At 49.6% G+C, this 23,569-nt stretch overlaps 2 protein-coding genes across 3 annotated transcripts in view; one reads left to right on the top strand and one right to left on the bottom strand.

Annotated features, from left to right (window-relative positions):
- STK32C (serine/threonine kinase 32C) overlaps window positions 1-7,548 on the top strand; it is a 119,133-nt gene extending 111,585 nt beyond the window's left edge. Inside the window, exons 7-12 of the mRNA XM_067300392.1 lie at window positions 339-442; window positions 544-660; window positions 3,505-3,630; window positions 3,761-3,892; window positions 5,452-5,519; window positions 6,291-7,548. Coding sequence (XP_067156493.1) covers window positions 339-442; window positions 544-660; window positions 3,505-3,630; window positions 3,761-3,892; window positions 5,452-5,519; window positions 6,291-6,429 — 686 coding nt within the window. The 3' untranslated portion in view covers window positions 6,430-7,548. The remainder of the gene's footprint in view (window positions 1-338; window positions 443-543; window positions 661-3,504; window positions 3,631-3,760; window positions 3,893-5,451; window positions 5,520-6,290) is intronic.
- A 3,542-nt stretch (window positions 7,549-11,090) lies between these two features.
- Window positions 11,091-22,475, bottom strand: DPYSL4 (dihydropyrimidinase like 4). 2 transcript variants are annotated; one of them, XM_067299574.1, is made up of 14 exons: window positions 22,170-22,475; window positions 19,933-20,021; window positions 19,673-19,851; window positions 19,423-19,587; window positions 18,420-18,481; window positions 18,246-18,326; window positions 17,150-17,218; window positions 16,908-17,028; window positions 15,433-15,589; window positions 14,968-15,109; window positions 14,119-14,289; window positions 12,797-12,976; window positions 12,139-12,289; window positions 11,091-11,850 (listed from the first exon to the last, which is right to left on the bottom strand). In XM_067299574.1, exons 1-14 carry the CDS (start codon window positions 22,473-22,475, stop codon window positions 11,759-11,761), a joined length of 1,965 nt encoding a protein of 654 aa, XP_067155675.1. In that variant the 3' UTR covers window positions 11,091-11,758. The 2 variants fall into 2 exon arrangements, with proteins under 2 accessions (XP_067155675.1, XP_067155677.1); XM_067299576.1 differs by lacking the exon at window positions 22,170-22,475 and adding an exon at window positions 21,834-21,897.
- Window positions 22,476-23,569: the final 1,094 nt, after the last annotated feature.

Genomic DNA, 23,569 nt, shown 5'->3' with positions numbered 1-23,569 from the left:
TACTCCCAGAAGATCGCTTGCGATCGTACCGTGTTTGCCTGCCTTCCTCTCCCTGTTGGCTCCTGCCGCTGTTCGAGCTGGGGCTTGGTCCTTGCCCAGGCAGCGGCCAGGTTTCGTCTGCCCTTCGGTGGGGCGTGAGGGCTCCCTAGGCGCTCTGCAGCCACGTGGCTCGACAGCGACCTGCTCGGGGAGGAGAGACGCTGAGTCTTAGATCGTCCTGTAGAGCCTCGCATATGGCATTAACGCAGGAAAATAGTGATAACGTTCACGTAGTGACTTACAGGAAACAGGCGATTGAAAGAGAAAGGAACAGCAGTATTTTTGTTCTTTCCGTTTAGCTCCAGAGATTTTTCATTCGTTTATGAGCGGTGGGACGGGTTACTCCTTCGAAGTCGATTGGTGGTCCTTGGGAGTGATGGCTTACGAACTTCTTCGAGGATGGGTAAGGTGTTTGGCGCTATCCCGTATTCCAAGACCGTGCTTTCTTAGTGAGCTTCAGAGAGAAAAGTAAATCTCTCTTCATATTTCTGCTTTTTTTCTCAGAGACCGTACGATATCCACTCCAATAACCCGGTAGAGTCTTTAGTTCAGCTCTTCAGTACTGTCAGTGTTCAGTACTCGTCTGCGTGGTCAAAGGAAATGATTGCTCTGTTAAGAAAGGTAAATAATCTTTTTGGCGTGGTTTAAATCGCACAGAAGCTACAGTGCTTACAGGACTAACGAGAAACTTTTCATGGTATTAATAATAAATAATGAAACATTGAAATAGGACTAATTCTTTATGACTTCCTTCAGTCTTAAGCACAAATTAATGTCAGCAACTTGTGTTTTGTTAGATGACTTATCTCTGTCATAAAATGCATTATGTTTGGTAGCAAATGAAGAAAAAGGCTGATTTTGGTGTAACAATCAAATTCTTACTTAGGCTAGAATTGTGTTCATTTAGCATCTAGGTGTATGATCTTCAGAACTTTAAAAAGTAATAATGATAACTGAAATAGCAGTGTAACATATATAAGTGTTTGCTGACCTGCTGTGTTAACTGCTTTCTCTTCAATTCTGCAAGACTGAAGAACCTGATTCAGGTGTATTTAGTTATTAGAAATGTCTGTGAGGTTTTTATGTATATATATGTGTGTGTGATATGTGTGTGTGTGTATGTATGTATATATATGTGTATGTATGTATTTGTATATGTATATATATGTGATATATATGTATGCCTATATGGGGCAGTCTGTTGCTTTAATTTTATTGTTACAGCTAGAAAGTTTTTGATTTGTAGAAGCTGGTTAGCTTTTGCTTGCTTGAAAACTCGGAAAAGTAGCTGATCAGTATGCTATAAAAAAGATATACATAGTGCTGACAGCAAATAAGTGATTACAATATAAGTTAATGTTGGGTGGACAATTTACATAATTAGATTTTATTTTAATGAGAAACAGTTGTTAGTTATTATTGCAATAAAAAGTATTCAGCAAGATCACAATGCCATCTACTGGGTTGAGTTGGGGAATACATGCTTTTAAAAAGACTATCTGTGGAAATCTACACACACACATACACACACTATATGTATATGCACTATACACTTCTAGAGCTGTCATGGCATCAAAGTCCAGTGTCTATTATCTCTGCAAAACTCAAGGAGAACTTACTGCTAGGTAAGTGTGCAGACTCACGGTGACTTTACCCTCGAATGCTAAATACCCTCGCTGTAATTTTAAAGATAAAGATAATTTTATGCAGTGAAAAAACTACCTTAAAAGTTCCTCCAGACAATAGTTGCTAACAAAGATAATTTTAACTGGAACTGAATATATCTCAAGAGCATTTTGCAGGAGGTTGTACAGAGGTTTTGGGGACTTGATAGTGATAATTTTTACTGCTTGGGGATTTGTATAGCCTATTTAGACTCTATAATATATCAGAAGGGGATGAGACCTGTTTTCCTGTAACACAAACTAGAAGAGCATTGAAAAGGGAGTGTTGCTGTTACTCATAAGACTGTTGCATGCCACAGCCGACAACAGGTCTGTTGCACAGCAAAACGAAGAGCGTGAAGGAACATTTCTTAGTCCCAGTAGATTATCAAGTATTTAGTATTACCATGGTGAGACTTTGATATCAAAGTGGTGTTGCTTCGCTGTGCTGCCGTCAGGAGTATTGCATTTTGATTTTTGTAGGCAGGACACCACCACACTTTGGCTTGCTTTGGTTCACAAACATCCACAGGATGGATTTTTATTAGACTCTGAATACATCCACCAAACTGGGGCAGTGGGATGCATGCTGCCTTCTTCTCGGATGATCGCCTTTGGCATTGGAGAAATACTGAAGACTGATTTTATTTTCTGCAAAAGGGCTATAACCATCTGTAATTACCCTGCTTAGAACTACACTGTCGTTTTTTAAAGGAAAGAAACAGTCCTAGATGGGCGTTCTGTAGAGTTATTGCTATGCATAGTCCATCAGCCAAAAGATGCTACTCATTAAACTTGCAAATGCCCAGAACTGAGCTGGGGAGGCTGGGTTGAAATTGTAAGTCTTCTTGAAAAACTGCAAGAAATGGTCTCGCAGTAACAGTGGGGTGCAGCTCCATACCCGTAAGTTCAAGGCTTCATAACCAGCCGCACAAACGTGCGATGGGGAGTGACCGGTGAGAGAGCAGCACTTTGGAAGCGGCGTGAGGGCCGCCGCGACTCACGGCCCAGCAGCATCGGGCTGGTAGGAGACAGGAAAACAGGAGGATTCTGTGAACAAGCTGTGAAGTTGGTATCAGTCAAGCTTCAGTTAAATTTTTCACAGGCGGATGCTAATCACACAATTTTCTGGAAGCCCTGTATGAATTCCTTCTAAGAGATACCTAAAACAGTCCTAAAAGCAATAACTAAAACCAGTGGCAGCCATGCTTTGAACATATAATGTGGCACACAGTGCCGAATTCTTTGAAAAATCGGGTCTGTCTTCAAGTTGGTGTCTCCATTGAGCAGCCAAGCTAAGAGATCATTTTGAATTATTTTTCTATGTACTTTGTACTCTGTGTGTGTGATGAGCAGCATAACATCCTCCCGTTTCAGAGAAGCGTTTTGAAAACAGGAGGTGTGGGGCTTGATACCGAAATGACGAGGCTCTAAGGAAATTAGTGTTTTTACAAAAGAGCAAGGTCCACAGCAAGGCAAAACTACGATATGCAATATCTGTCCCCGTGTTTACCCTTGAGTGAGGAAGGGTCTATAGGACAGGCTGCGCATGGCCACGCGATGCAAGGTTATGCATCGTAGGTGGGCACAGGAGGAAGCCACCTAATGCTCATGGGGGTTCTCCCTGTTCCTCATTTTTGAGTGTTGGGCTTGTTTTTCTAATTTTTTTTATGGTGTGCTTACATGTTTCCCACAACTGAATCTTTGCTCTGTTGCTGAATTATGTGAGTACGTTTAACAGACAGAATGATTCTCTGTTTGTTTTCTCGCTCAAGCCTTCCGGGAATGCTTGTCGTTTCAGCTGCTGACGGTGAACCCCGAGCATCGCTTTTCCTGCCTCGCTGACGTTCAGGCTTCGGCTTACTTATCAAGCGTGATCTGGAGCGACGTCTGCGAGAAAAAGGTGGAGCCGGGCTTCGTCCCTAATGTGAGTAAAGGAGTGCCTTGGTTTCCCTCTTCGGTTGACGTCTTGGAAGCAATTTCTGAATATATTGCTGGAAGAGAGAATCTCTTGCATGGCCAACATCTACCTCTGGTGTCTTTGTGCCCCCTAACAGAAAGGCCGCCTGCATTGCGACCCTACCTTTGAGCTGGAGGAGATGATTCTGGAGTCAAGACCCCTGCATAAAAAGAAGAAGAGACTTGCAAAGAACAAGTCCAGGGATAACAGCAAAGACAGCTCACAGTCCGTAAGTGCCTTCTGGAATAACAGTCAATGGAACAAAAAGCGGAGGTACTCAAGTTGGAGGTGGATAGTGGTAGTTGCTGTGGCAATGCCTTCCCATGCAGATTTATTTTAATAAAAGCATTTGCCAGACGGAATCATCCTGACAACCAAATGTTCGTCTTACATAAGTTTGGTAAATCTCTTTCACGCTCATCTCTACTTTGTAACATGAAAGGAGAGAAAGGGAGATCCAGGCACGCACTGGTCAAGAGAAAAACTTAATAAATAAATAAATGAAAAGCCCAAACGACGATGACCTTCCTGGGAGGGACTAGCCAGTTTCTCTGGTAGCTGGGGATGGGGTTATGTCACAGCACCTTATCCAAGCGTTGGATGATGGCCACACGGAAACATCCAGTCAGTCAGTCCCGATTTTGGGGTAGTTGAGTCCTTTTCCTTTATTTCCCTTTTTTTTCCCCGTCACCTTAGTTTTACATCTGTATAAGCCTGTTCAGTTCTATAGGACTCCCAGATTGGTTTAAGACGGACTGAATTCTCATTGCGTTGGCTGAGGAAACTCATACTTGTGCTTGGAAGAAGTGAACACACAAGCACTTTTTGGAGAGAACCCATTATTTGGGAAATCAGGTCGGAGATAGATAGGATGCATTTGTTTCTGTTCTTCACTGTGGAAGTCTGGCACTTTCATGTCACAAGGAGGATGAGTGCGATAATCTCAGTTTCACAGACACACACGTCCCTGGAATAAAACCATCTCATTATGAAGCCGAGGAGGTATTTACTTCTGGAGAAAACGCAGTATTTGCAGATGAAAGTGATGCTCAAGGGGAGGCCTGTGTGAGGGAATATTCGTTATGCCCAAACGCCTGCTTCGGTGCTCCCTGCCTTTCTTAGTTATGCAAGTCCCAAGGTAAGGGAACAAAATTCCCCCCTGCAGTGGGAATAAGGATATCCGTTATCTGAGAAGGATTTTGCCTGGCGTGTTGTCTGCACCCGTTAGCTGCACTGGGTCACGTCCTCCTTCAGCAGCAGCTAATGTCGCAGTCAATGAGACCTACTGTAAAAGGTGGAAGAACGAATCGGGAAGCCAGAGGAAAAGATCAGAATAAGCAAACTGGAAGATACCTCTCAGAGGTTCTGCTGCCAGGGCAGTTAAAGGCCCTCTGCATGCCAAGACACAGGGCATGGTTTCCGGTAGGACCGCGTATTTCAGCCGTCCGTTTTGTGCGGTTCTCGGGGTTTTGAGAGGTGGTGGCGTTGCCTGCACCGAGAGGGGCAGGAGCTGGGGTCGGAGTGGGGCAGCCAGCGCTCCTGGGGGGGGAAGGAGCCGTAAATAGGTTGTTTGTATACGACGGAAAACCGTGCACACGGCAAATGAAACAAATACCAATAAAAGCCGTGGAAGCAATCAAGCTGTGCTATTTTCCTCGTCTGTTTAGGCTGAAGTTTCTAGTGGCTGAATACGTTCTGCGCATGCAGACTCGAGCACTGCGATGCTGTAGGGAAGCAATGACGTGCAACTAGGGCTTCTTACGCACATTTTCTTTTTCTTTCTTTCAGGAAAATGACTATCTCCAAGAATGCCTTGAAGCTATCCAGCAAGATTTTGTCATTTTTAACAGAGAGAAGTGAGTGCGTGTGTGTGTGGGGGGGGGGGTATTTTGGGACAGAAAGATTCTTTTTCCTGACTATCCAAGGAATTGGAGTGCTGTTGCTAGACTCACCAAGGGCTTAATTCTGGGTGACGACTTCAGCTGAGCACGCTCAGGTGCTGCATTTGTGCAAAAGAGAATCCTTACCCAAAAGGGAGGTAACATCAGTGATTATTAACTACTGCAGTTAAATAGAATAGGCTACACTTGTGGCAAACTTGTGGGATTTAAAATACCTGTGTGGCAGCGATTCAGTTCACCTGTAATGTCTCCTTGTCCATCTTGCTTTTAGAGGGGGCTGTTTTGGAAAATGACAGCAAGGAGTGTGGTAAAATCTTCTCTGCACTTCACAAGCAGGCAGTAAAAGCCCTGGCATTAAAACAGCTGCTTTCTCTATCGTTTGAATGCGCTTATATGATAATATTTTTGTTCTTAAGTAAAACAAGTAGAACAGGAGGCAGCTTCTTTAGAGAAAGCTGCGCACAGCAGTGCGTGCGCTGCTGTAAGCAAAACACTGTGTTTATGGCCGAGATCTGGGTGGTCGACGGCTCCAAGAGCCGCAGCCGTTGCGGAGTACGTCAGTGCGTTTGGGGGAGTTTTGCTCGTATTTCAGCCCATGTAATGGTCTTTTTATGTGCTGTGTGTGGGTTTTACCAATCTGGGAACACGCATCTCATTTATGTAGGGTCTAGCCGTGTTTTTGGTGTGGGGAAACTATGCAATGCACCGTTCCTCTGTTGTGCGCAGATTGAAGAAGAGCCAGGAGCCGACGAGCGAGTCCGTGTCCCCTCCCGAAACCACCGACGAAGCCGAGACGGAGGCCGAGTCCGAGAACTCGAACGTGAACATGTGCAGCTCCGTCTGCTCCTCGGCGGGCAGCAGCTAGGGCTACGGCGGCGAGGCAGGGAGCCGCGAGCCGGCGCCCCTCTCGATAAGCCCCTCTCGGGCCGCGCTGAGCCCCGCGGGCTGCGCTCGGCGCGCGCCGGGAGGACGGACGCACCGGCCGGTCTCGCAGAGCCGCAGCAAACCAGACGGTTCTCACAGAACTGCAATCGTGGGTTTGGTCGAGCGCCGCTTCCGCGCGCTGCGTTGCCTGCTAGGAGGAGAGATACTTGCTATGCAACTTGCTGGAGGAAGCAGACCGGTCTCTTTCCTTGCCCTTTTTTAATGTCAGGTTGCTGGTCCGGACACGTTTTTAATGCCCTACGTTAACGCGTTACGTCCTTGGGTGCGACACGGGGGCGAAAGGAGCAGGTGTGGACGCGGTGCAAGCAAACACTTCCTCGCGCGCTCCCGGGGGCCCTGCTGGGGCTGCGCAGTGATTAAAGGTGTAATTAATGTGTAAAATGTATCTAAAATATTTGCTTTCTTCACAGGGTTGTTAATGAGTTGCAAGGAGCTGTGCAAATGGATCGGATTATTCTGTTTCTGTTTGTTCAGGTTAGGAGGATACGACTTATTGCAGATTCAAACCTTACTGGAAACAAAGCGGGTGGCCTTAAAATGCTGCTCAGTTATGAAAAGAGGGGAATATCTTATTTCACCCTTCGATTTACTTTATTTTAAATGTAAAGTGAACGCACTGTATATAGTTTACCAATACCTGTTTTAACTTCTTAATAAGACAGGACATCTCTTTAACTTGGTTCCAGCTGTGAATATTGCCTTTCTTATTGTTTCAACAAGCCTTTACTATATATTGGTTGCTTAATCTGCTGTATAGTGGCTTTCAGTTACTATTGCTAAAAATGAGCCATTGGTCCTATTATACCATAGAACTGTTGTGACACACATGGATTTTGTTATAACTGTATTCACTTCAAAACTTTCAAAATCTGTTTGCTACCAGACATTAAGGAGGTTGATGGGTTTGTATCCTTACTGTATATTCGTAAGGCAAAAAACGGACAGAAAATGTTTTTAACAGATGCATGCTCTTTCAGGGCAAATTTTGCTGCGTTTTCAGTTCCCGTTAATGAAATAAAAAGGCCTAACCAGTGTAAAACCCTTTCATACGAAAAAGGACACAAGGCAACTATTTTCCACAGTTTTATGTGGAAATTAGTAAGTGGCTGAAGCTGTGCAGCACCCCCCTTTTCACTAAAATCTCTGAAAGAGGCGCTCAAGTGTGCAGGCACAGCTGTACAGGGAGGGGAGCCAGAGCTGCTCTGCCAGCCGCGGGGCTGTTTTTAGGACAGAGCCGGGTAAACGGTGGGTCCGGTTTGTATTTAAGTGTAAAGTCCTGGCTCGGCGGGTGGGAAGAGGCGCCGGCGCGCTGCAGGACTGCTCTGCCGGCACCCTCGCGTCTCTGGCTCGTGAGAAACTGCCACAAAACCAAATTCTTGTGTGTTTTGATGGTCCGGTCAGCGTTTTCTGGAGGCGACCAGAAACACTGCCTCTCGGCACAGGCGTCGCCGCGCTCTCCGCTTGCGCTCTGCTTCCCCCCCGTCCTCCCCAAAATCAGCACGTGGAGAAACCTGCGGCTCGCTTCAGCGCTCTCTTCCGCAGCGTCTTGCCCCTTTCTCGCCGGCTCGTCTCCCCTGGCACAGAAATAGGGAGTTTTAACGTAGCCGTTAGTAATGATCGTGAGTACTTTACAAAATAATAAAATTGCCTCTTTTTTGCTTCTGATGAGAAGAGTCCGGCAGCCTGTGGGCTGCGCGGGGCACAGACGCACCTCTCGGCCCGGCGAGGCTCCGGTGGGTGCAGTAGAAGCAGAATCGGTCAAAAAAAGTATTCATTTAGGAAGTCTAGATTATGGGTGATTTGTTCTACTGCTATGAATAGTTTTTTTGTGTTTTTCTTCTGTAAGCTCCATTTCACTATTTATCTTCTTTCTGTAAATAAATTTTCAATCTCAAAAGCTTGAGAATACCAGAATGACAGGGAACGTAAGTGATGTTTGGGCCAAAAAGTACCGCGTGCGAGAGGTGCGGACGCCCGCTGTCCCGCCGGCGGAGCTGCCGGCAGCTCTGCAGGAGGCGCCTGACCAGGCGTTTTCGTGGCTTCCGTGAGGACGAGCTAGCGACGGCCCGCGAAGCCCAGGCTGCCGCGTGCGCGTACGGGCGCGAGCTGCGTCGCTTCTGCGTTCTCGCGTTGGAAAAGCTCGAGTTCTCGCGCTCCGAGCTCTCTCTGCGTCGCTCATCGGTTTCCTCTGTCCAGCACTGTGCTTCCTCTGTGAGTTCTGCAAAATACCCCCGGCAGCGCTGAACACGAGCCGGCAAAACTTCCGCGAGGGCATCGTGCGATTGCTGCTTCCAAGGTGAAGTAACCAGGGGCCGAGTTCTGGCTGCCCAGAAAGAACTGCCGGGACCCAAAAAATATTCCCCAGGGACGCACGATTTGGAAAACTCTTGTTTGTACGCTGTTTCTGCCTCGCATAAATCTATTTCTAAATCTTAGTGGATGAGAACAAATGACACGTCATAAATTTGGGGATCATTGGGCTGTGTGTTAGAGACACCGTGAGTACAATATAATTTAAGTACTCATTTCCAACCTTAAATAATGCATGCAAAGATACTTCACTAATAATCCGTGTGGGGAACAGGCCTTATTGATGCCTATTTATGTGTGGTCCCTGGAGAAGCAATCGCAAGGAAAGAGTGGCTGTAAAAAGGAAAATCTGTAAGAATTAGATAGCTTTGCTTCATTGCTAAAAACCGTTGCAGCCGTGCTGCACCGCCTCTGTGGCTGCGTTGGCTCCTGAGCGTCCCGGCATCTCCGGGCCCCGCGGCCGGCGCCGGCTCCTGTTGGAAACACCTCGCTTTGGAAGTCTCCGTACCGTTTCTCGGCTCTCTCTGCGGCTTTAGAGCCTGATTCGGCTCCAGGTATAAGCAAAACTCGTGGTGAAGTCTTGCAACACTCCTAGCGCAAAACCCCATAACGCAGAGCTTGATGCGCGTCGGTAGCTAGCTCTGGTTGGCATCTCCGTGAGAACCAGAATACGGTATTTTTCTGCGTATAAATATTTAAATACGTGTATTTTTTGTATGACAGATTTGTACAGGGTGCTCCATTACCCGCTGTGGAAGGTCTCTATTGCCTATGAATTACTCTCCTTAGATTCCTGGCCATAAGGTGATTTCTTACCTCCGTTGTATTACAAAGTTTTGGAAAGTTGTATATTTTTAAATGCTTCCATTGAATTCTGCAGACTTCACTGGGAATTTTGCATAGAAAAGAAGTGCCAGATCAGGCCCTAATGTTTCTTTTGATGCCAATTCTCTTATTAGTCTAAACCTTGCCAAAAAGAGAGTAGGAGTAGTCAAGTTATAGCAAAAAACGCCTATAATATGAACTTGACATTGAACAGTGCTGAAATCCTGATGCCTTGGTGGGCTATTTTTAAAAATTATTTCAGTGGAAATCAGCTATGTAAAGTATATCTTTGTATTTTATGTTAATACATTTCTGTAATTTTTATTGCATGAAAAATACTACCATGTCACAGAAGGAGATTTAAGTCGCGACAACAGATTTGTGTTTTTGCAGATACTGCGAGAAGCCATTGCATAGGTGGAGTAATAAATGTGTATTTTTAACATTGCCAAGACACTTGGAGTCATTTCTAGGTTATTGATCTCTAGAAAAAAAACAAAAAACAAAAAAACAAAAAAAACGGTCTTTCCCGCTGCAGCTGCCGGAGCCGCCCCAGCCCATGCGGACCTGCCGCGCGTCCAGCCGCAGTGGGTGGGTGGGAGCGGCGGCAGGACCAGGGGGGCTGTTTAGAAAGACTTTGAAGAAGAGACCCTACCAAAAGCATCTGTCAGCAAACCAGCGTTTTACCGAGCCGCCCTTCCCGCACAGGCTCAGACAGCAGGGCAATGGCACATTGACAAAAAGAGGCTTTTTTGCCCCAAAGGTAGTGGTGAATTTGCAGCTGGGCTCAAGTAAAGACTGGTAGGTGAAAGAAAGGGGAAAGTGCAGGTCTTCATCTGGAGATCTTGCTTTGAGAAGACCTAAGTGCCTAAAGCTACAGCCTGGATGAAGGGTTGCATTCGTCCTTCCCTGTGGAAGCTGTGGTCCCTGCGGTGGGGCTGGACCTCAGAGATGCCTGGGGCACAAGTTCTCCTGAGCGGGCGGCAGGGGTGGTCGGGAGTTGGACCATGTATGAAGCTCATCCCCGCGGATGGGCCCATGGACGTCAAGCCACAGCAGCCCCATGGTGTTGCGCGGTCACCGCAGGTTGCTACCAGCACATCACACCATGCATGGTTTCCACCACTTCAAAATAGCAAATAAATCAATGTACAGTAGCCTTGGTGCAGGAACACAGAAAAAATTGAATGAAATTATTTGCTTCAAATTAAATATAAGATGTATGAATAAATGCATTTCCATATGCATTTGATGCAGCAGCTACTCCAGGTCACTGCACTGGGCTACGAGCTGGACGCCAGACCTCGTGCTGGCACAGGCAGCCAAGGAGCTGGGTGGTGTTGGGGGGGATGTGGGAGGGTGCATCCATCGTGCACCATCATGCATTTAAAAAAAAAAAACCAAAAGTGGAAAACACAAATTAAGATTAATCAACCACTTCTATAATTACGTTTTCCAACAAACTTTATTGAAAGCAATGAACAAAAAACAAGTAGTGACGCATTCGGTTAGAGGAACATGCATAGATCCGTGGCGCGATGTGACATATGTGTTTGCCTTCAGTGTACACAGCTTTAAACATAATAAACTGGTTATAATAACCTGTATAAAAGAGTCTGTCATATGCAACTGGCCTTCAAATACGGCTGTAAGACTTTTACACTTGCTACCTGGAAAACTGTATAAATAACCTCTAAAAACCAGGACTAACCACAGGAGGACACCGCACCGCATTTCCGCTGCCGGCGGCACCCAGCCCTGGGAGCACCGCGACCGTCCGCTCTCCGGTGGCGACTCAAAACCGTGCGGGGCTGAACGCATCCTTTTGGGCTAAAAAAAAAAATTCCTTAGAACAGGAGGGGCAGCGGTTTGCACTAGGAAGGAGCGTTTGCACGCCAAAACACATCGTTCTTCGTCCCGGCTGCACGACAGCTAGGGCGGCTCAGCACACGGAAACGTACGTCTAGGTGTTCGCATGCAACACACCGAGGGTTTTCTGAGGAGCTATTTGAGTAAGAAACGGGGAAAACCTGAGGGGAGCGCTACGTGGCGGCTAGGCTGTGCCTACTTTCCGCTGAGGAAGAGGAGGAGGAGGAGGGATCCGGCCGGTGCCGCTAGGACAGGGAGGTGATGGTGGAGCGGCCGCCCGGCGGCGCGATGATCTTCTGCGCCGTGCGCCTGGCAATGTGGTCGTCTGCCTGCGAGCCTGCGGGGAGGGGACGGGGGGGGAGAGCGGTGCAACGCAAGCCAGCAAATACCTTGCACAATATTTTGCAAAATGCTGCTTGTGCAAAACACTCAGTTTTTGACATGCATTGGGCACTTGCAAACTGCACGGTTTGGAGCAACTTTGCTTGCCCGATCACCCCTGATTTTTTAATTGCCCCCCCGGGCAACGTTATGAACTGCTGCCCCGCAAAATAATGGTTTATATTCTTCATTTTTACGATATCCATGCAACCGACCCCCGTGCACCACGGTGGCAGCAGCTTACCGGAGAGGCTGAAGCCCGACCGGTGCAGGTTGCGGACGGCGAGCGCCTGGCCTTTGCCGGAGCAGGGAGCCGTCCTGGGGGCGGCCGCGACGGCGGCGTCGTGGACCGGCCCGTCGTAAAGCCCCCGGGGGACGCCGTGGACCTCGGCCAGCTGCGGGGCAGAGCAACGGGCGCGTCGGCCACGCCGGGGCAGCAAAACCAGAGGGGGGTGGGGGGTGGGGGGGTCGAGTTCCCTAAATAACGAGTTCCCTAAATGAACCTTCTTCTGGTTATTTCAGATAATTATGTAAGAGAGGGGAACATACTTTCTAATCTATAAGATCAGCAATAACGCTATTGATAATGACATTATTGGGGTTTTTTTGACCTCACAATCAGCTGCAATGGAGCTCAGTTATAGTCCTGTCGATATGGGACAACATCTGTAAAGAAATTATCAGTAAAGCTAAGTGTATTTAGCAGAGGACGGAGGGTGCATCGGTCAGGCAGGGAGCAGGCAAAGGCCTAAAAAGAAGTAAAAGACGGGTAATATTCTTGTTTCTGGAGGGGGCTCTGCTTGCCTGCTCTGCCACAGCGCTCTGGGGGCCTCACGTAGCAGCGGCTGCAATAAAATAATTGCAAAAAAATACAGGACTGTTGCAAAGAAAGTTCTCCTTACCCTGTTCCTTGCCTTTATTCTTTTATAAACAAAATCCGGGAAGGTCTTTCTAGGAATGAAGCGCCCGGACCCCGGCGTGACGAACAGGCTCCCCTCTTCCAGGACAACCCGTCCCTGGCTTATGACCACACTAGGAGCCCCGTGGCATTCGAGACCTTCAAATATGTTGTACTCCGCGTTCTGGGAAAAAAGAGCCAGGATATTAAATAAGTTCAGGATTTAAGACAAGGAGGTCACAGCTTATCCAGCTACAGCCCCCGCACACGCACATTTCTGTATGTATATGTCGCTCCTCCTGCACAATTCGTTGTCCCTTAATTTACCCTTTATTTTTGAAATAATAATCCTCTAATCGGATGACCTAAAGCAAATACTCAAAACATTCAGTATTTGCCCAAAAGACATGGCAAACTAGATTTTTTTTTTACTAAAAGTGACCAATTCATTATCTCAAAACCCCAGGGAGCTCTGCTCAAATTCTCCAATTGGTGACAGAAGTTCTTGTATTTTTTTCTGAGATGTTGCAAAATTCTTCTACCAAAATAAATATTAAGAGTCAGTTATATTTTATGGGAAATGCAAAATCATGCAATTTTTTCCAAATCTTCCCATTACTATCACTACCAACCTTTTCCAAAAAATAAACTTTTCAAAAACAAACTTTGCAGTGAGAAGATGTGTTTCCAAAGAGCAAAAGTGCATTTTCTGGACTGATGAAACAATCTGTGTCCATTTTTAATACAAAGCAATTGAATATTTCAATCATAATAATGATTTTCTTCAACTAAAAATATTTTGGTGAAAGAAAACACATTCTTTTCAGAAAATGTTTCCGCCTTAATTTAAATTAGCTCTCACATTACTGATAATACCTTGAATGCACCCCCAACTTTCAGCTACAGCTTTATGTCCGAGGCTCATGTTGGAAACTGATTTGGGGGTGTCAGTGACCTGGAAAACCATGGATTTTTACCATTAGAAGACACATCTGAACCTCTCCTCTCTAAGGAGGTATCACCCGATGAGGGCCAGCAGAGGAGAAAGCATGGACCTGGCTCTCCACATGCTGCCGTGTCCGGAAACACGTCACTTTTCCAATTTAATGTTTTAAGGAGTTGTATTTTCCAGCCCCAGCGAGTCCATCGAACAACCCGGCAGCGCGTAACGGGGGGGCAGCGCCTTAGCGAGGTCCTTCGTCATCTCACCCCTGCTAGTCGTCTCCCACTGAACGAGCTAATCTCACTCTGGAGAAATGCGCTGTTTCGCTATCATCCTCTGACCCTGAAATCGGCTCAGAAAAGATAATTCTAGAAATGTTTTACCGAATTGTGGGTTTTTGCTGAGATAATCTTCATAGCCTTGGGGTTCCACAAAACCAAGTCGGCATCAGACCCGACGGCAATTCGCCCCTTCCTGGGGTAGCAGTTGAAGATTTTGGCCGCGTTCGTGCTGGTCACTGCGACAAAATCGTTCTCGTCCATCTTCCCTGAGACCTGGGAGAGGAGAGGAGCGCTCGGTAAGGGAAGGCACAAGGGCATTACCCAAAGAAACCCGCGTTTTTGGTACAGATGCAGTGATGGCTGCCGATCGCTCTGCTTATCCCGCTGCACAACTTGGGAGCAGCCTGTCCCCATCGCAGAATGGTGGAGGTTGGAAGGCACCTCTGGAGATCATCCAGTCCAACCCCTCTGCTCCAGCAGGGTCACCCGGAGCACGTTGCACGTCGCGGCAGTCGTGCGGCACCGTGGAAATGCCACGCAGCAGAAAGGTGGCCGTGGGCCCGGCAGCCCCCTCCGCTGGGGCAAGGAGCTCCCTGCTAGGTTTGGGGGAGCTGAACCTTATCCCTGCGGACTAAATAACACAACAGAGATTTTTTTATTCCCCAACCCGGCCCATGAAAGTTAAGGTCTAGGAAAACCAAGACTTCTGTCAATCAGTAGGCTCCAATCCCCATACAGGAGTCCTCACTTTCACGGGAAAGGGGTTAAGGAGATGGAAATGAAGCAAGCCAAAAGCAGCGGTCTAGACAACATCACGCTTTATGGCTGTTAAAGACGACGGTGAGATTCTCGCGCTTGAATTAACGAGAAACTCGACACCATCTAACGCACGCTGCTCGGGGCGCTCGCGCTCGCACAGGAGCAAAGACCCAGCGCTGCCGCGGTACCTACCACACACTTTTCCCAAATCACCGACATGCGCTCCTCGACGCCATTCGTCCCCTCCGGAATCAGGGTGAAGTTGTCTTTTCCCACCGCCTTCTGCGCAGTGGTGAACACGCAGTGAGCGCTGCTCGTGACCTGCAGATCCCCGCTGAGGTCAAGCGGGACAGGTTGAAGGACACAAACAACAACCTTAACGATGGCTTCAACACGGACACAAACAAAAAGTCTCCTTTTCTGCAGCTCTTTTTGGGTGAAGTCACCCCTGCCTAGAAGACGAGGTGTGACCCAAGTGGTTCGCATGCTTCATGCTTGGTCTACTTTGCGGGACAGGTCACCTAGCTGAGATGCACCCACCGGTGAAGCAGCAGCCACCTCCAGCCCAGCCACCGCTCCGCAGCCGACGCCACTAATATCATTTTAAAGCCGCGCTCAGGACGTCAGGCAGGAGCCTTTCGGCCCGCGCCAACCTACCAGGCCAAAAGGGAGGTGAGATGGTCGGATGTCGTTGGGTCGGGGCTGATGGGCGGCGACGTGACGAAGGCGGCAGCCTTGGCCCAGTTCTTGCTCCAGTAGTGGGACCCGTCGGTGCCCAGGCTGGCGGTAATTGGCTCCCCGTACACAACTGCGCCTAAAGAGCATCAGCAGTAACGAACAGAGCTGTGAACGTGCAGCACAACTCGCTTTTTTCACACAATACAGACAAACCCTATGGGCGAACAATAAAAGACGGTTTCATTCATCTTCAGTGGTCTCGGTATTTCAGCTTTCTGAATTTACACCAGTCACTCAAACTAGCTCAGGTTACTGTTGCCAAAACAAATTTCTCAATCTGTCTATTTCCTCCTTAGACAAAACACACATTTACATCTAGAAATAGTTACGTGCTCAATTTGACACCAAAATACTCAGAAGTGTTAGAGACTTTACATGCCATGCACACTATTTTGTAAATGGGAACGCTGTATTACAGACCCAGAGAAGGGCCGAGGCCGGCAGGGACCTCTGGAGATGGTCTGGTCCAGGCCCTGCTCAAGCAGGGGCAGCTGGAGCAGGTTGTGCTCCCAGCACCGTGGCCGGTCAGGCCTGACCATCTCCAAGGATGGAGACTGCACAACCTCTCCGGGCAACCTGCTCCAGTGCTCAGTCACCCTCACAATAAAAAAGTGGGTTTTTTTCCTATGTTCAGAGGGAATTTCCTGCGTCTCAGCGTGTGCCTGCTGCCTCTGGCCATGTTGGGTTTCATCCTCTTTAGACCCCCCCATCAAGTATTTGTACACACTGGTGAGATCCTCCTGAGCCCCATCTCCTCCAGGCTGAACCCTCCCAGCTCTCTCAGCCTCTCCTCGGATCAGGGATGCTCCAGTCCCTTAATTATCTTTGTGACCCTAATATGTCTGGAAAATGCATGTGAAGGCTTTCTTGAAAAATCTGGTAGCTTTAAGCATTCGGTACTTTCACAGCCAAAAGGAGTATCAGGTAAATCTGGTACAAATCAGTGTCCCTCCCAGGGAACGACACTGATTTAGGGCTGATGTGGACCGCGACCTGTCTCCAAGCATTGTGTTCTACCTCGTTTCCCCAGAGGAATATTTCTAATTCCTCCCTACCCCCCACTTTGCATTTGGAGTTTGTTCCAGTTCCATTTTTCATTTAGTTCACGACAAGTGAACTCATGGAAGTGAATTCTTAACTTTCCCTTTTTTCAGCTGTGCCTGCTGAGATGCAGGTATCAAAGTTTCAGACAAAATTCTCCAAAACTTTTGAGTTCATTTCAGAGCAACTGAGCTCTGCTATATTCTGCGAACGAAAGCCAACACCAAGGTTTAGCGCGCTTCAGACGTGAGAAGACGGGTGCTAATGAGTTCTTCAACCTCGCAGTTATTTAAGTGTGTCTAGGAATACCGTTACAGCTCCAGTCAGCGCGCAAACACGATGGAGCGCGTTACCTTTTCTCTTTGCTTGAGCTAGCACATCTGCTGCACCTTTGCTCATTATTTTTGTGACGTACAAGGGGCAATTGGCTTGTTTCGCTATCGTGATGGCACGGTACACCGCCTCTGCTTCGACCTTGGGAAAGGAGAAGACAAGCAGACAAAGCCTTAAGACATCCCTTTGGGAGCTGAACAGCCACGAGTAGAGACCGTTCTCAAACTCTGAACAGGTCTGTTGGAAACTGTGAAGGTGTTACCTCCTCCGGGCGGCTAAGAACGTGCCCTTCTGGCCCCGTGATCCCAAGCTCCAGCAGCCTCTTCTGCTCCTAAGTGAACGGAGATGAATGAAAGAAGCAGTAAGTAATACGAATAGCCTGTCTGCAACAACGTGGGACACGAAACGCCTTGTTCAGCAGTACCTGCAGGACGACAGAAATCCATGAGCACTACTATGAAATACCATTTATATGTATGATGCTCTATAAAGTGCTACAGCAACTTTGCAAGAGCGAAAGTAAGACCAATTTTACGGTGATACCTAGCACAGCGGTTTGACAACGTAGTGCTGCTCAACTTGGAAAAGATCAAGCACAAATGATGACAAAGAGTACGCTCTTCCCGAGTCGTTAGTTCCTGCACCTGGGACACGCTCTGCACCAGGCAGCTGAAGGCCAAGCGGCTGCGTTAGATGAAGAACTGCTCTTCCTCCAGCACCTCTGGGGCTGGCAAGATCTCACATCTCTTACTTGTAAGTGCTGGCTTGTACTATTCCCGCTGTTTTCATACTCTTCCTTCCACCTGTACCTGTGGAGGACCTTGCTCTCAGGGGACTTCTACTGCTGTTCCTTTCGCAGCCACCCTTGGAGTTTGTCCTCGGGGCTCCAATGTCACCGTGCCGGCAGCCTGGAGAAACGCTCCGGGAGACACTGAGCCCCTTGGGATCACAGTATGTTTCACAGCCAGCGAAAGAAGAGGTTTGCCAGGAAAGATCCAGGGCAGGGGGGATTAGGCTCTATCCTGTTCGTTCATATAAAACCATTTAATAAACCCATTTGAAGGCTTGGGATTTACTTTCATTTTAAACTCTTCACCCACACAATATTGGCCAGTTAAGTGACCATGACCTAAAATGAACTACAAGTCTAATTCTACTTTGTATCATCTATTTCCAGGATATATTTAACACTTTCTTTCTAAAGGTAAAAATAACGAACATGAGTAAAGCTTGCAATGCTAAATAGGTCCTCAGGTGCCAGTTTTGGAGATACACATATCCAAGCGTGTTGTGTGCTACTTGCCTTCAGCCAGGATACTCTGGTCAACCTTTGATTTAAATGAATATAAACACCATACCTCATCGATGATGTCGCCATTCTCAGCGTGCACTTGGGCAATGGCTCCTAAGTCTCGAATAATGCTGAATATTTCATACATCTGTCAGGAAAGAAGGGATTGCCCAGTATCAGCTCAATTATAACTTATAGGGGAGCACATGGGCGATCACGGTCCTTTGCCTGTCCCTGTTACCTGGGCATCGGTGCACTGGAGTTTGTCCTTGTAAGCCATGAAAACCAGGAAGGAATTCACACCTTGGAAAAAGGAAATCACGCGTGAATTCATTGTCAGAGAGGGGAGCGGATGCCCGGGGCGTCTCGGGGTGGCTGAGGACGCCCGGGTCGGGGACGGGGCCCAAGAATCGCTACCGTATTTTATATGGGCAAAGGCAACAACTAACCCAAAATTATGATCATCACAAATAACCTGTATTTCATGGGAATGTACATAGGAAAAACACCTGGTTTAAGCTTTGAATAGCTACTGCGTTACTGCAGCCACTCTGCATTTTAATAGGGAATTTGCTGCAAATTTCTGTATTAATCAACGGATTAAGCTCGTGCCTGCAAGACTGTCAATGACACTGAAGTCAGTGAGCTCTATATTAGCACATCTCAAAGCAGAATGTAGTTCCAAACACAAAAATGAAGTATTAATGAAATGCATTAATTCGTGCCACACTGCTTGCTTTTCAGTAATCTGCGCTGATCAGGTTCCTTGGGATGAACAGGAACCGCAGGCATGAGCGAAATCTCCATGAAAAGCCTAAAGCTTCCACGCTACAGGCCCAATGTTGAGTTTTTTTTTTTTACTTAAACACACTGCAGCCAGCCCGGAAGGCGACTCAGGGAGCCTGGTAACCTTTTCCTGAGCTTCCAAGATAGATTTCCCTTTATCGCCGGGCTCTTAACCGCCCAAAGGCGAGAGCATGTGAACAGCGCGCCGCAAGGCGTGTTAGGGCATCGATCCATTGCAAACATCCCCATGGGACAAGAGACAGGCGGTTCCCACCCGGGACCGGAGGAGAAGGGTCCTGGGCACCTGTCACATTTACCATGGGAAAAGGGGATTCCTGCAGAGGAGCAAACATGCTGGAATAGCTGTTTTAGCTTACCCGCCCCCTAACCTGCTTGGGTGCTGCTTTTTTATTTATTTTGGTTTATTCTTCAGCTTTTTGGCGCCGGGGCTGCCGTACCCTTGTCCTTGGCCAGGGCTCGCAGCTCCTCGGCGAGGCTCTCGTGCCAGCGGGGCAGGTCGAGGTGCAGCGCGTAGTCGCAGCAGGCCTGGCGGCGGGCGCTGTCCCGCCACCGCTCGCAGGCGGCCGCCAGCGTGGCTCCGGGCTCCGGCAGCACGTGGTCGACTGCGGGAACAGGGCACAGCGTCGGGGACGGGGCACGGGGCACGGGGATGGGGACGCGAGCGGCCCGCGGGAGCTGCCCCCTTACTGATCATGGTGGTGCCGCCGGCCAGCGCTGCCTTGGTGCCGCGGTGGAGGTCGTCGGCAGGGGATGTCCCCGGCGCCCGCAGCCGCGTGTGCGCGTCCAGGCCCCCCGGCACCACCAGCTGCCCGCCGGCGTCCACGGTCCGCACGCCGGCGGGGACGAGCAGGTCCTCGCCGATCTGCCTGGGAACGACACCGCGGCCCCTTAGGCGCCAGCCTGGAGGCAAAAGTTACCGTGCGAAATAATAGAAACTTTTGACTTACTTTATCAAACCGTCTTCCACAAAGATGTCTGCATAAAATGACTGATCGTCGTTGACAATTTTTCCTCCTTTGATTAGAAGCTGGTCGCTCTAATGGAAAAAAACGTTGTTGTTTTTTCTCTTTAATATTACTTCATTTAGATACTACTTTACTCACCACGAGCTTTCAGGAAGTCTAGGATGCAATATTTTGCAATTCAATCATCAAAGTTTAGTTTAACAATCCAAACTACTCTATATCACAGCCCAGCTATATTTTGCAAAAAAAGGTAACATTTTCATTGGAGAGGAATGTGGATTGCAGGTCACACAGAGCTGAAGAACGTTTTCGCATGAAGCACAGTACCAGCCTGGAGGTGGCGCGGGACGCGGAGAGCTCCATTGCCACCATTTCGCCCCGATTTCCGAGCTCTGAGTTAGGCAGGTTGGGTGGCTCCAGCCTCCGTTACTGCTGACGGGCCTCCAGGATATCTGAATGGCTTTTGCTGAAGGCCCAGGAACCATCCCCGAGAGCAGACTCCCCCTTTGAACCTTGGCAGATTCAGGGACCCGTGTCTCTGAGTACCAAGATTTGCAAGCTAAGTTTTGCGGCTAAGTCACATAGGTGATGCCTCTATCAGCTCCTGTTACGGACACTTTTGGATGTATCATATTAACCTGTTCATTTATTGGCATTCACTAATTAGTTTTCATAGTCCTGTCCGAGGCAGGTGAAGCCTCCAGGACCTTCCTCCTCTCAAAGCAAGGAAGCTGCCTGCTCGTCAGGCAACACAGACCCTGCAACCAGAGCGATTCGAATGCGGTTGCTCATTGCCTCGGTCCCGTTTCAGACTCCGTTACCGAGCCAGTGGTTCCCGAGCCCGGCTTGGGGGCCGAGCCGTGGTCTCCTTGCTTACGGGTGCTTTGGTGGGGGCGGCTCAGAGGAAACCAGGCCGCCCGCCTCCAAAGGGTCCTCCGCGCCGCAGAGACCGGCTCCAGCAGAAACAAAGAAACCTGCGCCCGGAGCGCGCACATCGGAGTGACCGAACAAAGCCCGGCTGCCGGGGGGGGGGTCTCATCTCTTGAAACATCAGCGGCTGGTTTCCAAACCGAGTAACCACTTCACCCACCAAAAAATGTGCAAGTTACCATCTGTGAGAAATGTTCTAGAAACTCGCTTTTAAAGAGAGTTAGAGATTAACCTCACGGCCCTCAACATCACGTCTGACACGGTCACAACAAAGACCCCGAAGAGCGAAGAGCCCGTCTTTGTCAGCGCTGGGAGCTCAGGAGCTTTTGACCCGAAAGCGCCTCCCAGGTCACCGGGTCAGAGCCCCAGATTTGACCGGCGGCAGTTCAGCACGTATCGGTATCCCTGGACCCAGCAAACCGAATTACAGCTGTGGCTGGGTTGAAACGCCGGCTCGCACCCGTGTTGTGCAACGTGGAACTGCAGCGCGACTTAAGAGGATATTGTTTTTCCAGCTCTCTAGTGTTGCTAAAAAAGATGTATTATCAGGGCCAAAAGGAGCAGTTCTGAGGGGGTGGCCTCAGCGCAAAAACAACGGCGGGACGCGATAACACAGTCTGGGGGACGATCTGCAAGAACGCAGCAATGTTTGCTGATAAAAGACTAAGCCCGGAAAGCATCTTGCTTCTTAAAGAGCCTCGCTGGGGCACGAGCAAGTGCACTAAGCAGCCGCATCGTGTTTACAAAAGCGCCGAGACCTCCGCCCGCTTCGGCCCCTTTGTTTCTCCTCGTCGCGGGAGACGGACGCGGAGGAGGCGGCGCGGGGGCCGCTCGGGGCAGCGGCCCGGACCCCCCCCCGGACCCCCCCGCGGCGCCTTTCCCGGGAATAACAACAAACGCAGCGTCGGACACCGCGGAGGGGCGGCGGCGGCGGCCCCGGCCTCTGTGCTCACCGCGCTGCCGGCGACGCTCCTCTTGCCCGGCATCGGCATCGGCACCGACACCGGCACCGACACCGACATCTCCGCTCCGCTCCGCGCCCGCGGCTCCTCTTTGTGTCCGCGTGCGCGTGTGCGCGGCGCCTCGGTGCCTCCCCCCGCCCCGGCCCCGGCCCCGGCTCCGCTCCGCGCTCCCGACGGCGCCGCCGCGCGGCCGCGCTGCAGCCCCGGTGCGCGGCCGCGCTGCAGCCCCGCGCACCCCGCGCTCGGGTCGCTGCCCCGAGGTGCCGCCCCGCTGCCCTGCCCGCGGCTCCCGAGGGACGGCGCGGCCCCCCCGGACCCCCGTCGTACCTGCTCGCAGCCGCCCGGCAGGTCCCCGGCGGCCCCCGGAGAGCGCGGCGGCGGGGCCACGTCGGGGGCCGGGGCCGGGGCCGGGGCTGGAGCCGGGGTCAGATCCGGATCCGGGGCCGGAGGCAGGTCCGGGGCGCTGCGGCTGCCGTCGGGGCGGCGGCGCAGCGAGGCCAGGTCGAGGGTTTTGCTGTCGAAGGCGTCGGCGACGCTGCAGAACATCCCGCCGCGCTGCTGCCGCGGCCGCGGGCTGCCGGCGCCCCGCGACGCCGAGGAGCCGGGCAGCGGCTCCGCCCGCCGCGCCGACATCGCGGCACGTCGGCGCCGGCACCGGGACACGCCGGGGCCGGGACACGCCGCGGTCCCGCGCGGATCCCGCCTGGCGCCGGCGGCTCCCCGCAGCGGCCGCCCCGTCCCGTCCCGTCCCGCCCCCGCCCGCCCCTCACCGCGCCGCCCCGCTCCTGCCGCCGCTGCCCTCTCGCCCTGCGCTACGAAAAATACCGCACGATAAAAAATACCAGCAAATATAATGAATCAAAGGCTTCCTTTCTGCGACCCAGAAAAAACAGTTTATCCAATTTCAAGGTTTAAAACAGTTCTTTTTATTAAAAGTTTACAATAATTTATGTATTTTACAAATGAATAGAAAGTCTCTTGATATATATCATATGAATCACAATACAAAAATATGTGTAAAATTTTGTAATCGATCAACGTCCAGCCTTACTTCAGGCCTGTCAATCACTGTTTCAGCACTGAACCAGACATTACGTGTTTAGGATGTGGTTAGCAAGAGATTATATCAGAGAACACAAATAGGTCACGGCTCACTGGCCTTTGGAAAAAACATTTTCTCTTGTTTGTATTTTGCATAATTTACAATAGTTCCTTTTTATAAAATGTACAATACTTAAATACAGGGTTTAATACACATATTCACAATACGGTTTCCTGAGTCTAAACTAAATCCATTACTGTGCTAAAACACACTGCCCACTGCAAGGTTTTACGGCGGCATCTGAGATGCGAAGCGATTTGGCATCAGTCCACCCAGAACGACTCTCAGGTACATCTTCTCGTAGCTAGAAGTATTTTCGTTAGCAAGCTGTGTAAGGCACTCAAGGATACGCTGAAGGCTACAGATATTACTCGAGCGGGATACTGTAAATAACAGCCACAGTCCTTCGACAGCTTGAACAGTAAGCACAGGCCCGAAATACACAACGTGCGGTTGTGGACGAAGCAAGCGGCAATTTGAATGGATTCTAGTTTAGACGTAATCAAAACAACATCCATCTCGCTATGCACACGCTGCCATCGAGCAGGACAGCTCTGGCAGTGGTGGGTAAACCCCGACGCTGCGTTAGCTCCCCGGGGAACGTTTACGACTACTTCAGTGTTTC

Source organism: Apteryx mantelli, chromosome 7 (assembly GCF_036417845.1).
Source record: "Apteryx mantelli isolate bAptMan1 chromosome 7, bAptMan1.hap1, whole genome shotgun sequence".
In the NCBI taxonomy this organism is placed as follows: Eukaryota; Metazoa; Chordata; class Aves; order Apterygiformes; family Apterygidae; genus Apteryx; species Apteryx mantelli.
Note: the sequence above shows the minus strand (reverse complement) of the source record. Positions and strands in the feature narration are given on the sequence as shown.